Here is a 14,257-nt window from a genome sequence, read left to right as displayed (position 1 = left end):
TCCCTGCTCTTCTGTGCCCCCTCCAAAGCCACAATCTACTCCCTACCTGAGTGGGTCTTCGGTGCCTTCTTTTGTAAGTGGGTTCACTACCTGGCCATGACCACCATGCTGGTCAGCATCTTCACTCTGGTAGCCATGTCTGTGGACAGGTACATTGCTGTGGTGCACGCAAAGCGCTCCCTCTGCATCCGCAGCAAGCGTAATGCTGTCATGGGTGTTGGAGTCATCTGGCTGCTGTCGCTGCTCATTGCCATCCCTGTTGCCCAGCACCAGGCCCTCATGAGTGGCCATGAGAAGGCACCCAACAGCTCTTTCTGCTGGGAACACTGGGCTGATGGTTCAGCTGCTAAGCAGACCTACAAGGTTGCTATCCTGGTGGTGGGGTACCTACTGCCCCTGGTGCTCATCACCTGCTGCTATGCCAAGGTGGGTAAAGGGCTAAGCAGGACTGTGGGTGACGGTCTGAAACATTCCCAAGTTATTTTTTACCTGAATCCACCAGTTCTACAACAGGGTGGGAAGAACTAAAGTGAAGGGAGTGAGCGAGCAAGGTAGTAGTGTAAAAGATTTCCAACTATTTCCTCTCAGACTTTCAGGATTGATGGGAACTCCTCACTTACTTAAATCTCTTACTGATTTATGCTTTACAATTACTTTATGTTTTTAGTAAATATTTCTGTCCTTGTTACTGGGTGACATACACAAAGAGATGGCTACACAGAGGATACAAGCATTGCTGAATGTAAAGGTTAAACAGACTTTTTTCTTAAACTACAATATTTTTAGGTACCAATTCAAGTCGGTTTATAAATTGATGTCCCTGCAAGATTAAGTGAATTCTATACCATTGTAACAATTTTAAAATATATATATAATTTTTAGAAAGAGGCTTTAAAGTAGAAATAGAAGCTATTACAAAGTATGTATGTTTTAGGGGTTTTTTTTATATACTGAAATTGCTAACTTCTGCCCTTGTGTGTGTGTGAGATGAGGAAACATCTTTCAATGAAGTGCTTGGATTCCCCTGGAGGCATTTCAGATTGATGCTAGTTTCTCTTCTGCTAGGTTCCCACACTGAGCATATTAGCAAGTGGCATGCGAACCACATTTAATAAATGGATTTTCTTTAATTAATCAATCTAGGTAGTTTCATTTCCTAGTGCCAATGACCAGAGAATAGTAACTGCCCGATTATAAAGGTGCTGTAATTGTATTTTGGAAGGTTAATCTAAATGTTATTAGAACACTAAATAGAAATTCTCACATTTATTTTCCATGACTCCCAATTCTGCCACCAATATTCTGAAAGGAGTCTAGCTATCCAATCTGAAAGTCAAAATTACTACTTCAAAATGTGCAATAAGTGGTAATGCAGCAAGTGTCCTACTCTGACAGTATGCAGAAATGACTTTAGGGTACCAGCCATAATAGAAATGCAAATGTAATCTTCAAAGAGCTGATCTAAGGTCACCAAAAGAATTCAACATGCTTTCAATTGGATTCTTTATTAGAGTAAGTACTTTCTAATGAACACTCAGTATCATTGGTGATGTGTAGGGGGTGCACGTGAATCCACATGCACCTCCTGGCTGTGGTGGTGAACCCCCTGTGAAAAGACACTGTTGACACTGCCAGTGGCACCTGCAAGCAGTCACCATTGGCCACCCTCTTCCCCTCAACACTGCTAGCAGCATCTGCAGGTGGCCCGCAATTGCCATGGGTACTGCCAGTGGTGTCTGCGGGACAGCACTGCAGCCACCTCTGGGAGCTCCCTACTTGCTGCTGCCACCTGCGGGAGCCTGCTATGCACCCCCAGCCTCTGGAGGCATGCAGCATCCATGCTCAATAATTTTCTCCACAAGAAATGATTCACAAGAAACCAGTGTAAAGACTGGAGTTAAAAATTTCAATATGTATTTAACAAAAAATTGAAGCTGATTTTCATTGAAATCTTAACTTTGTAAACTGATTCTTTTTCTTTCTTAACTGTGTATGTAAACTGCAAGTTCATATGCAAACTTTTTTTTTTTTTTTTTTAGGTTTTATATCATCTTCATACAAAAGTAAAAAACATTTCTAAGAAATCGGAGAGATCAAAGAAAAAGGTAAAATATTTAAGTTTATAAATGCAATGAATCATCTACCTGACTGGTAGCATGCATTATTATAATACAATACATATGATAGTTCTTTAAAATGGCTAATAGTTATCTCACGTTTCATTTGCATTTTGGAGGAGCTTTTATTTATAATGGCATGCCTGCTGAGTTCTGTTAAAAGTTTAATCATGGCAAGCAAGTCATGTTTTAAATTACAATGATTAAGTTTCCTTAGTACAATATAACTTCATAAATCCAGATCTCCAAAATCCAGAATTCTCAAAATACTGGCACCTTTTTAAGCTTCCCCCTCTGCTCCCCCGGACACGAAGGGGGAAGTTTGCATGCAGCTCCGTGGCCAGCTGCCACTCCGGTTTCGAAAAACTGAAATTTTCAAATTTCTGGCAGGTGCTTGTCATATTGAATGTAATAGTTTGAATGTTTGTAATTGTAACTTTTATGAATCTCTGATTTAGTCAGTCTGTAAACTTTCATAAGCAGCAGTTTGTTTCATCAGATGCTATTTTGCCAACCCAATTTCAGGATTAACCCTTCTTAAATAGTCTGTAATAATAAATTGGATTGCTTGCAATTACTTCGGAGAATAATACGTTTGGATAGTTTCCTTCTAACAATCATATTTCCTTCTGTTTCCCTCAGTTAAATATGGATTTAGGATTTAATCATGTATGCAGTAGCAAAACACTGGCTTCAGTGCAGTAGGATCAGATGCACCAGGCATAAATGTTGTAACTTTTAAAGTTAAACAGAATTGGTACTCAACTCTGTGTATAGATACTGACAAACAACCAATAAGAGTGTGAAGAAGCGTTTGGACAGGTGGCAATGCACCACCATGATGGTGGGGACACAGGGGATGGAGGCAGCAGCAGTGGAGCAGACAGAAAGGAGCTGCAGCAGGGAGTGGGGCACAGGGGAGAAATGGGCCTGGACCCCAAGCAGTGGAAGGGAAGTGGGAGCAGGCCGGGGGGGTACGGGGCTCTACTCCCCCTCTCCCTGCTCTCCTCATCATCATTCTTGACAGGCAGGTGGCTAGTGCTTTAATATTAGCACAATGTAGAGTACATTTCGATTGCTGCTATCTACACATAACCAAAGTGAAGATCATTGTATAAATCTGGCGCCTTAACACAAAGGATGGGGAAGATAGGATAAGTATTAAACATATAGAAAAAGAGTGCAAATGCTTCATCCTTCGAAATGGATGTTTCCCCTGAAGTCATAACTTTAGCAACCTTATTAGGGTTGTTTCAAAGTACTGTGCTGAAATAGTCTTCTGTGCTTTAATATCAAACTGTTACTATTGAATCTACTTTTTCTTTGGAAATCTCCCACCTACAGGGGCCAATACCAGATACACAACTTTGTGAGGAGACTGCGGAGGTATAGTTGTAGTATTACCTATCCCGAGTACATGAAGCATTTTAGAATAATAATTAAAGAAATCAAATTAAGGTCTTCCTAACAGGATGTTCTTATATGATCTCTTCTGGATTTATTACATCTTCAGAAATAGTATTGGATCTCTAACCAGTAATTAAGATGTTGTTCACTACACTCAGTACAAGTTCCTGATACTAGAATGAATAATATAAAACTTAAGATCTCCACCTATAAAACAAACTCTGGTAACACTATAATCCAGGAAAGGCGAGTGTCCAGATATATGTTCCAGGCCTCTTGTAAGCCATGCATGGAACCAGTGGTCTTAGTTCAATGTGGCTTTTCCTTGCATTAAAATTTTAATTTTGCTTGCTCAGCAAGGAGTTCGGAGTACAGCAAGTTGTAGACAAGCCATGAAAAAGAATAGCATTGTCTTCCAGTATCTGCCTCCCCCTTAGTAGGGACACAAATTACACATAAACTGGTATAAGTGATCAGAAAATGGTTCAAATCTGTAACACAACAGAAGTTCAGTACACAAACTGGTTCAACCTTGGGCTTTTTGACTTCTGTATTTCGCTTTAGTCAGAGCTCAGGGGGGCTGAGCCCCCATAAGAGATGAGCCCCACACCCCCTCAGCAGCCAGGCAGAAACTGCTGTTCAGCTCTGGGGGAAAGTGGTCCCTCCCCCTCGTCACTGTCTGGTGCTTTTTTCTGCAGCTGCCCAGAGCCTACGCCTGGGCTTCTCTGCAGCTTCTCTCTGCCACTGTCACCACTCCCAGCACCTCCGAGCCCCGCAAGAGTCAATTTGAACCCTGGCTTTAGTGAATTCTCTGCACCTTGGCAGATGAGCTTTTACAAATCAATCCATTTCTTTTGCCAATAGGCAGCACGGGCCCAGGAAGGACAAGCTTCACCCTCTATAGATATGTCCCACTTCTGAGAGTAATGGGATCTTTCCTAAATCATTTCAGCTGGTCTTAATGTTAATGCTGTGTCACAGGGCACTACGGTGTGCCTGCTCCTTTAAAGGGCAAAAACTGCCTAGAAAAAGAGGGCCCTAGGAGCCAGGCAGAAACTCCACAGGTGCAGATTGCTGTGGCAGCAAGCTAATGAGAGAATTAGCCTGCACCTGCACCCGGTCAGCTGCCCAGAAGAAAGCAGGGCCCTTGGCACATATAAGCCCCAGGCCTGGGCTGGAGGTAGTCAGTTCTCTGGCAGCAGTCAAGGGGGAAGGAGTTCATGTATGAAAGCTCCACGGACATGCTTGGCTGCCTGTCTGGCTGTGGGTAAGACTAACAGGCTCTAGGAGCTCCTAAAGTGCCTGGGGAGAGGAGGCGCACAATGCTGAGGGAGAAACTGGACCTCTTAAAAAGGTACAGAGTTTGGCCTCCAGTGTCATTGGTATTATTATTGTTAGGTTATAGTCCAGGGGCTCATATTTTTGTTGTTCTTTAATCTAGTGGACCAGGCTGGAGGTATTGGGGAGGAGGAGGAAGCCTCATTAGGGCACACTACTGTACAGAACCCCAGTGCCAGAGAGCACAGAGACAGCAGGTGAAGAGACTCCAGCACCAGAGGGCACAGTTACTGATGCTAAGGGTCCAGTGACAACAAAAGGCTGAACTAAATAGAGGCCTCATCACTAGAGACAATGTCTACATACCATCTGCGAGCGTGGGGCATGGTAAAGGAGTAGTTTTGGAGCCATGCATCTAGCCCATAAGGCTTGTGGTGTCTCACAAGATACTTGCTTAGAACAGGACCCAGCAAGGGGTCTAAAAACCCTCAGGGTTTAGTGGGGTCCTTCAGGACTGTGACTGTAGCAACTTGAGGGAAGCCTCCCTATCTACTATCTTAACCAACAAAGAATGGCAGGTGAGACTAGAAGGTGCCTGCAAGGCAAAGATGGCATGGTCACAGGGCCCTAGGGGCATCACGGCTGTCTCTAGGGACCCCACCCCGTGACATGTTGCTTACTATGGAACTGGATCATTCACTTCAAAGACCACAGGATAGGCAGCATGTGGAAACACAATATCTTTCTGTCCTTATTTGAACTGCATGTGAAGTCATACAGACTTGAAAGGACAAGATTTGAAAACAGAGTTGTGCATCCTCTACAAATAGTATATACAAATTAGATTGTTTCTTTTGGAATTCCATTTACTGTTTGGTAATGAGAAGCTAGTTGAATTTTCCTGATGTGAAACTAAGGAAGATGGATCAGTAACTATTATGTTAATTTTCTCTGGATCTTTGCCTCTCTCTTTTTTTTTTTTTTTTTTTTTTTTTTAAAATAGGACTATAAAGTTAACTAACTGTCTTGACATTTCTTCTTTCTGATGAACAGTGACTAGAGATCAAATTACTGGATCTCTTGTATTTAGCCACCTGCCTTTTCTCAGATTGAGGGAGAGCTCAATTGTTTTAATAACAGTTTGTAATGAAAGGGATCTGAGAGACTCCACTAGCAACCCCAGGAACCCTGGACAGGCTAAGCTAGCCCCCAACAAAACAGAAGACTTACTTCCTGGGCTGGAAGCAGCAGAGCTGCAATGATGCACGGCCCTGCCACCATGGTTTAAAAGCCAGCTGTCAGTCAAGTTAGGCAGCGCTGGGCTGATGACTAGCTACTGGTGCCACTGTGGGGAATTTAAAAGACACCCAGAGTGCTGGGGAAAGGAGAGGAGAGTCTGCCTCTGGGCTGGCTACGTCCAAGGCAAAGGCAGACTTGGGACACCTAGGCATCAAGGTGTGCTTTCAGGGCTCAATTTGTATGGAGCCAGGTAGGCTTCATCATCTGAGGCTAGGGAGCAAAGCCTCAAGTAATCAGCTGATCCAGCATCCTTGGGGAGCTGGGAGAGTTGCCTGCAGGCTAATACAGGCAACCCTCCAGGGAATAGGCACCTTTTCATTTCTTTCTTTCAGTTTTTTTTCCTTGATTTTTGTTGGAAGGATGGATAGGACCAGGACAAACCTAAAACTAGGCCTTAACCCAAAGGTTAACCCCTTGTATGCAAGAGGCAAACTAGCAGTCCTAATAAGGCCAGGAAGCACCATCAGGATAGCCTCGGACAAAATCCAGATCAAGCCAGAATCCTACATCATATTCCATTGTCTCAACATCATCAATAGCTGGTATGTGGCTGGGGGTGTAGGGGAGGTGGAGCCCCCTTTGTTAACCACTCTCTGATCCATGAGTACCCCAAGTGGGACCTCTGTATTAACAACACTGAACCCCTCCTATTCATTTTGTTATCAAAGTTGTGGCAGGCGAGTTGAGGGGAGGCTTACCCTGGTGGTGACTCAAGAAAATCCCAGCGTTGGGTAAGCGGAAATGTTACACAGTTCTATAGCCACTTCTGTCTATGCATTCAGGCACCTTCTTCCTTTCATGAATTGCCTTGTTGTTGATAACAGTAGCGACTTCAAACATTGTTCTGCCATTGAAAAGTTAATAGTTCCTGTTCTTTTACTCTGATCCAGAGTCTTTTCTCCTGATCCTGAATTCACTGCTTCTCAGCTTTTTAATCTATGTCTGAAGTAAAGTGGAAACATGTGCAGCACCCCACTCTACCATTTTTTCTTGCATCCTAAAAAAAAAAAAAAAAAAAAAAAAACCACAACACCACCAAGGTGCATGGGGGGGGGTGTAGTAAAGCAGAATGAAGAAGAAAAAAAAAAATTTTCCCCCAAAGGTATGGCCACATAGAGCAGGGAAGAACCCATTCTCAATCTTACTCATTCTTCTTCAGGCAGAAGCTAGCCTTAACCCTTTCACAGCTGAATTGTCAAGAGATCTGGCTGCTCAGCCAAAAGCTGAAACTGTAGCTGCTGCTAGACTCCATGAGCAGATCCAGGATTTTGGAGGAAAAAAAAAAAAAAAAAAAAAAAAAAAAAAACCAACAACCCTAAAAACAATATACAGGGCTCTGAAATAGGAGAAGAGATGCCAGGAGTAGTTAACAGATGGCTAAAATTGTTTAAGAAAGGATAGCTGGATTAGTGGAATATCAAGACCATTAAAAAGAGGGATGGTCATTAACACCTGTGGAATAGAATGCCATTAGCAAGAACTGGGCAGATCATAATGAGTCATGAATCACTTGACTCCTTCAGCACTACCTGAATGGAAATGCCACTTCTACTATTGAGCATTTGGTTTTAAACTTTGAGTAGAGCAGAAATCAGAGTGGAGAAGGACTGCATCACCACACCATGATCTGCCCCTGTTCAACTCTGCTCTTACCTCCTTGCAGTTCCTGGAGGGAAGAAAAGGAAAAGCAGAAGCAGCCAATTTTACAGCATCTCCATGCTTCTCTTCTGGGCAGAAAAATCAGCATAATTACCTAATTATGGGGCAAAGGCTGTGTCTGAGACAGAAGTGTGAACATGGTAATTTGTAAAGGCTTGTAGGAAGCAGATGATTCTAAGTTTCCAAAATAGAGAGTGATGATACAAGACATATTATGGGGAGAGGAACTAAAAGCAATGGAAATGTCATGTATAAAATGCTCAATGTATAAATCATTGTGTTACTATTAAAACATTACATTGGTAGTAAGAGTTCCTGCTACAGAACATTTATGAGGGGTCTTATAATATCTATATTGCATAAAGTTATACATAGATATGAAGGTTATTGTTTTTTCTTCCAAGTTGTACAAAGAGGGATTTTCTGTTGAAATCAAAATGCAGTTGAACAACTATGAAATCTTAAAGTCAATTGTATCTACATAGGACTCAAAAGAAAGCCTAAGAGCTTTCCAGACCGTTCTCTCTCTTCACCCTGAAATGTAAGTGCAGTAAAAATAGCAAACCAGCTTATAGCATTAAATACAAGGATGTAGAGTTGTTTCCACTAAATATCCTTTTATCATTTTTCTTCACGTAACAAGGGATGCAGCTTATTGCCCCTCCCAAGTACAACACAAAGCATACAGCTATTCCCTCAAAAGTTTCAGAACGATATACTTTTATTTCATTATGTCCCAACACATACCCTTAGAACTAGATCTTGAGCAATAAGGTAGAAATGCAATGTTGTTTCACTGTTGACCAAAATATTTATAGTGCCACTGAATAAGGGAGGGAGAATGTGGTACAGGTAATTATATTATAAGTCTGTAATGGCACCATCTCCTGGAGTGGCCATGAAGTCCCTGGAGGCCAAGCAAGTCCCTTGCACCCTGCTGTCAGGGCAGTTCACCCTTTTTCCCACCACACCTTGATGTAAATTGTTAAAGTACAGGAAGCTACCCTGATCTTACACTGAAACTCCCCAGGTGTCAGGGGTCAACACCTTAAGGGCTAATTGCATGACTCCATTCCACCCCCATACCACACTCCATGCCTTGTAGGTGTTTTGAGTCATTAATCAGGTGGGACACTTGTCCCTATGTCTCCAGGCCACTTCAGGCCTTCCTTCCCTTATTGGGGTTTCAGCCTACCTAGCTTCCTCCTTCCTACTCTGGCTGGTTCAATAGCCAAGGCCCACTGTTCTGGACCTGGCCTTTGGGCCCCAGCCCTGGTCTTGCCCCTCTCAGGCACCAGGCCTCTAGCCCGTGTCTCTGCCCTTCTGCAGGCTCTGTTGCCCCATGCTCTGCCCTGCTCTGGGCTCTACAGCCCCACATTTTGTCCTGCTCCACTTTGAGCCTGCCCCCAGCAGGGCTCAAGGCAATCACATGCCCCTAGACACTAATGGGACCTCCATACCACCCCTTTTGTCCCAAACCATCAGTGTAACTTAAAACCCTTCAGCCTTCTGCTAAGCACCCAAAACCTCATCAGGCTTGACATAAAATGAAGGCCACTTGCCTGCATAATGAGTCTCTCTCTCTCTGCCCCAGGTAACTCTTCCTTGTTCCCAGGCCCGCAGAGCTGCTTTCTTCTAGTCCCACTAGAGACTGAGGGAGGCCCCTCCATGCTGCTGTCTGGAGCTCCACAACTCTAAGCTGTCTTCCTCTACTGATTTAAGCCCAGGATTTATATAGCTTGGGCCTAAGCCCTCTCCCAGTCATGTGACACCCTAGTCACCTGAACTGACTACTGAGCTGTCCCTTAACCCCTGCTCTGCTGGCTGCCTGTGTTATAAAGACTTCCCCTCCCCTCCCCTCAAGGGGCCATGCTGCTTTGCAGGTACCAGGCCAGGGTTCCCTGTTACAGTCTGTCATAAAGTTTAGCAACAACTTGGATGAATATCCACCACTGGAAATCTGCTTGTCACCAGTGGCGACGCATAGGGGGTGTACGGGGGTGCATGTGCACCCCCTCACAGCCAGCACTCCCTGCTTACATGACAGGCAGGGGGGTAGGCGGGAGTGCCAGTGCCCCCCTGCCAGTGACAGCTGGGGAGTAGGGGTGCCAAGAGAAGCGCTACTGAGACTTCTGGGAGCACCGCTGGCACTTCTGGGTGCTCCACTCATGCTTCCCGATCAGCACAATCGGTCACGGGGACCCTTCCCACCCCTCCCCCGCCAGTCACTGACTGAATGCTGGGGGGGCATGTGCCCCCCTGACACAGGAGGCACCAGTCGCCCATGCTTGTCACTATTCAAGTTTAAAAATCCATATGTGAAATGTTCGAGAAGAATGGCTTTGGTTAGAGTGGCCATCACTGCAAGGCTTCACAAATTTGTTAAATTATTTCAGACTCCAAACCTGACTGCAAGTCTCTGGACAACTTCTGTATGTTAATTCCCATTTTTTTCAAATAAATATTAATCTCCCTGTAACAGGGTCCCTACCCCCATTACTAGAGGTACAAAGGGGGTCCCGGACAAAGACACTCAGAGCTTTCTCTCACTACTTCTCTCCCTGTCCTTCCCTTTTCTTGCTACCTTCCTTCCCTCCACCTTCTCACTGTGATGTGAACACAACCTTCCCTGTTTGTTCCTGGGCCAGCACTTCCCTGTCTCTCATCCCAATCTGTGCGCACTCCCAATTGCTCCACACAAACATACATGCACATTCACCCACTTGCCTTCATCCCGTGGTCAAGGTTAATGGGCTTGCAGTTGTTGCCATGGCAAAATGCAAAGCTGAGGCAGCAGAAGCCAGATAACTGCCAAGTGCAGGCACAGGCAGGGCTGATTACTCGGGGCAGAAGTGAAAGGGTCAGATGACCCTCTGCCACAAGATGTGAGGCTCAAGCTGGCTGAAGAAGGAAAGAGAGAGAGGCAGAAGGAGCCCAAAGAGAGGGAGCTCCCAAGGCTGAGGCAGGTGGTCAGAGTCAGCACTAGGGAGCGAATCACAAGTAGCAGCCGAGTAAGAACAATGGAAGAGATCGTATGGAGGAACCAGCTACATTCCCAAAGTTAGTTTTATTTTACTTTCAATTGAGACTGATATAACTGGCTTGGGTGAAATGAACCCTGGCACAGCCTGTGCACCTGGAATTAGACCAACGCTAATGGCTGCAGCTGAGCCTTGACTCTGGGAAGTGGTCTGGATCAGAGAGAAGAGGGACTGAGCTTCCACAGAGACTGAGAGAGACACTAAGAGTAGCTGGGAGATGCCAGCAAAGGCTCGAGGGCAAAGGACTGGCTTTGAGCTCAGTTGGGAAGTGTCTGCTAAGATGGATAAGCTGCAGCACATCCAGGCTTGGCAGCTATGAGCCTGTGACATGCTATGCTACACCTAAAGCCTTGAGTACAGGGCCCAGAGCTACTAGGAGAGTAACAGTGGTCAGGGACTGTACGGACCCCTGTCCTGACAAAGGCCAACTTCCCAAAAGCGTGTTCTGCTGGTGAGACTGTCCCTAGTCAATGTATTTCATCAAGTTGTGGCAGGAAAGACCACTGACAGTAACAAGTCTGAGGTTAAAGCAAGTCAGCCAGTTGAAGGAGGCCCAGAGAGTTAACATACAGGCCTCTGTGTTTAAACCAGCATACACTCCCCTGTCATCACTCTCACATACAAGGGTGTTATTTTCAAACTGAGATGCTGCTGAAGGTCCTAAACTGATCTTTTCTCAAATCTTTAAGAGACAGCAAATACTTGTAGCAGTAACAAGACATACATAAGTTGGCTAATACATGCAATGAAAAAATTCCATTCAATTGTTTGTGTGGTCAAATGAAGCCAGTTCCATTTTTTGGATATTGTTTAGATGAATATGGTTTAGGATTAAAAACTGTGGTTGGGGCTGGGAGAAGAGTTTGAAAACACAACTAACCAGAGACTGTTGCCAGCTTTGAACAGATATCAGATTTGGAACATGTTTTATGAAGTGATATAAATTACCCAATTTACTTGAATACACGATGAGGTTTTTTTCCCCAATCTACATGGGAGGAAAAGCCCCTCATTTTACATTCACATACAAAAAACCCCTCATTAAACGCATTGTCTATCATTAAACTATTGCCAAAAGCAGCATGTGCTTAATAATGGAAACCAACTATGTAGCTGATTAAATGCAGCCAGCACTGACCATGACTTGAAAACACATGGCCCATATTGGGTAAACATACTGATGGGGACCTTTTTTATTATTATGAAAGTATCAACATTTAAAACCTGTTTCCATCAGCTAACACTGTGTTATAAAAAACTATATTAATTTTAGGCCAGAAAAACAATAAAGTATCAAAACTTAAAATAGGCAGACAAGGTTCTTTGGGTGAATCTGATATCTTTTATTTTATCTAATAAAAGATATCAGATTCACCCAAAGAACCTTGTCTGCCTATGTCCTTAGACCAACATGGCTACAACCTACACCCCTAAAACTTAAATATGCTTTCATCACCTTACATTACCTTACAAACGTTGCATCAACTAAGAAGAAAACAAAATAATGTGTCAAAACTTAAAACATCATTCCATCAGCTTCCAAAACTTTGACAAATAAAATCAATCAGAATACATACAACATTTATATATTGTCCAATGATTCCCTCCTTCCCATTAATCCAGGGGCCTGGCCATTTTTGTTTCTTAACACTGCATTATTCCCTATCATCTATTAAGGCTTATCACCCCTTATCCCATATATGTCTTGTCTTAGTCCCTATCACACCTTTCCCTAGCTAACCCTTGGCCTGCAGCTATAGCTCTTCCACCTTTCAGGCCTCATCATTTTTCATCATCCTATATCTACTAGGTATCTCTAGCCTCTTTTCTATACATCCATCACCTGTTCCTTATCGAGTTCTCTTGTTTCCCACCAGCAATACCACCCCAGTTCACTCAAGCCCAACTGCAAGATATCTTCTACCAAGAATTCCAGTTGTTGCAAGACTTCTAAGTTTCTTGCTTTCGACAGTGCCATGCATAGGCTCACTACAGATTTTCGTACTCTTCTTCTGTCCTTCCTCTAGGCCCCAGCCCACAGTCTGCACAGAACCACTTCTAGCATGAGTTGGCTCTTAGCACCCAGCTACTGTAGGAGTTTCTCTGCCTTCCCCCAAACCATTCTGACAAACTGACACTCCCACATCACATGCCATATGCTTTCTGCCCTGCAACATGTTTGTCTCAGGTATTTGGCTGTTCTACACAGACCCCCAACTGTAATGGAGCACCCATACAGGTACAGTCTGATATATTAGCAGTCAGCCAAAGTCCTGGGGTACTTCTGTAAACTTTTTTCAAAACACCCCTTCCAAATTGTCTGTGCTTCTTCCCCTATGAACCTCCCCACTGTGGGGGTGGAGGGACAGTTTCCATTTCCCTGACTCAGGACTTTATTTTTTTTTATAGTCAGCCAGCTCAGTTGTGGCTATTGTCTACATGCTTTACCAGTTCACAAATTTTATAATCTTTTTCTACATGAGCAGCATTATCCAGGCCCAAGACCATGAGAGTGACCTTTTACGTATATTGTATTTATGAAATACCATCCCTGCATAGTACCAGACAAACTCAGCTCATTTGGTGCCTTCTTTTACCCCTTCCATGAAGCACAGACTGATATACCTTGCAGAAATAAATAAATACATCTGGGAAACCCCATTCTCCCTTCAATTTCTCCTTGTATAATGTTGTTGTCCTAAGTCTTTCACTTTTGGCTTTCAAAGGAACTCCATCAGTTCCCATTCAATCCCTCACACAGTGGTCCATAATGAAGGGAATACCATCACTACCTACAGTATGAGTGAGAGTACCATTACCATAATTACATGTACCCATCCTATCATTGACAGCTTACAGTTATACCAGCTCCCCAGTTTTGTTTTGTTTTTTCACTTTCCCTTTCACCTTCTTCCAGGCCACTTTGCCTATGAGTCGCATGTCCACCTCCACTTCCAATATCTTGATCCATTGTGACCTGTAGCCCCAGTTTTCCTGTTCCTTCCATCCCCACCCCCCAACCAGGCACTTACTTCTTGATATATTTAGTTTTGCCCCTGATGCCTTTTCATATTCATTTGTATGGCTTACTGCCCATTCTAGGATCCTGCTGTCTCTTGCTAAAATATTAACATCATCCATGTACAGCATGCATTTTGATGTGCACCATTTACTTTGGGGATTGGCACACCCTTGATCATGTGATCTGTCCTGATCCTCTGCACCAACATCTCAATGGTGTAGATGAACTGGAATGGCAACAGGGGACACCCGTTTCATGCCTGATCTGACCTTCACTTGCTCCATTAGATAACCATTCACTTCTACTGTCCACTATGCTTCTTTGTATAAAATCTCAATCCCACGTAGAAACTTTGGTGGAAACCCCATCTTTTTCAGAGTGCCAAACAGGAACTCATGCTCCATACTTTCATACACTTTTTCTAAATCAAGAGT

General features: G+C 43.8%; 1 protein-coding gene across 1 annotated transcript in view; it reads left to right on the top strand.

The window, feature by feature from the left end:
* Nucleotides 1-14,257, top strand: part of LOC102370299 (galanin receptor type 1-like) — an 80,977-nt gene that overhangs the window by 260 nt on the left and 66,460 nt on the right. Inside the window, 2 exon segments of the mRNA XM_014517693.2 lie at nt 2-426; nt 2,040-2,105. Coding sequence (XP_014373179.1) covers nt 2-426; nt 2,040-2,105 — 491 coding nt within the window.

The sequence above is a fragment of the Alligator sinensis genome, unplaced genomic scaffold (assembly GCF_000455745.1).
Source record: "Alligator sinensis unplaced genomic scaffold, ASM45574v1 scaffold97_1, whole genome shotgun sequence".
NCBI lineage: Eukaryota > Metazoa > Chordata > Crocodylia > Alligatoridae > Alligator > Alligator sinensis.
The sequence above is the reverse complement of the archived record's forward strand: the minus strand, read 5'-3'. Positions and strand labels throughout refer to the sequence as shown.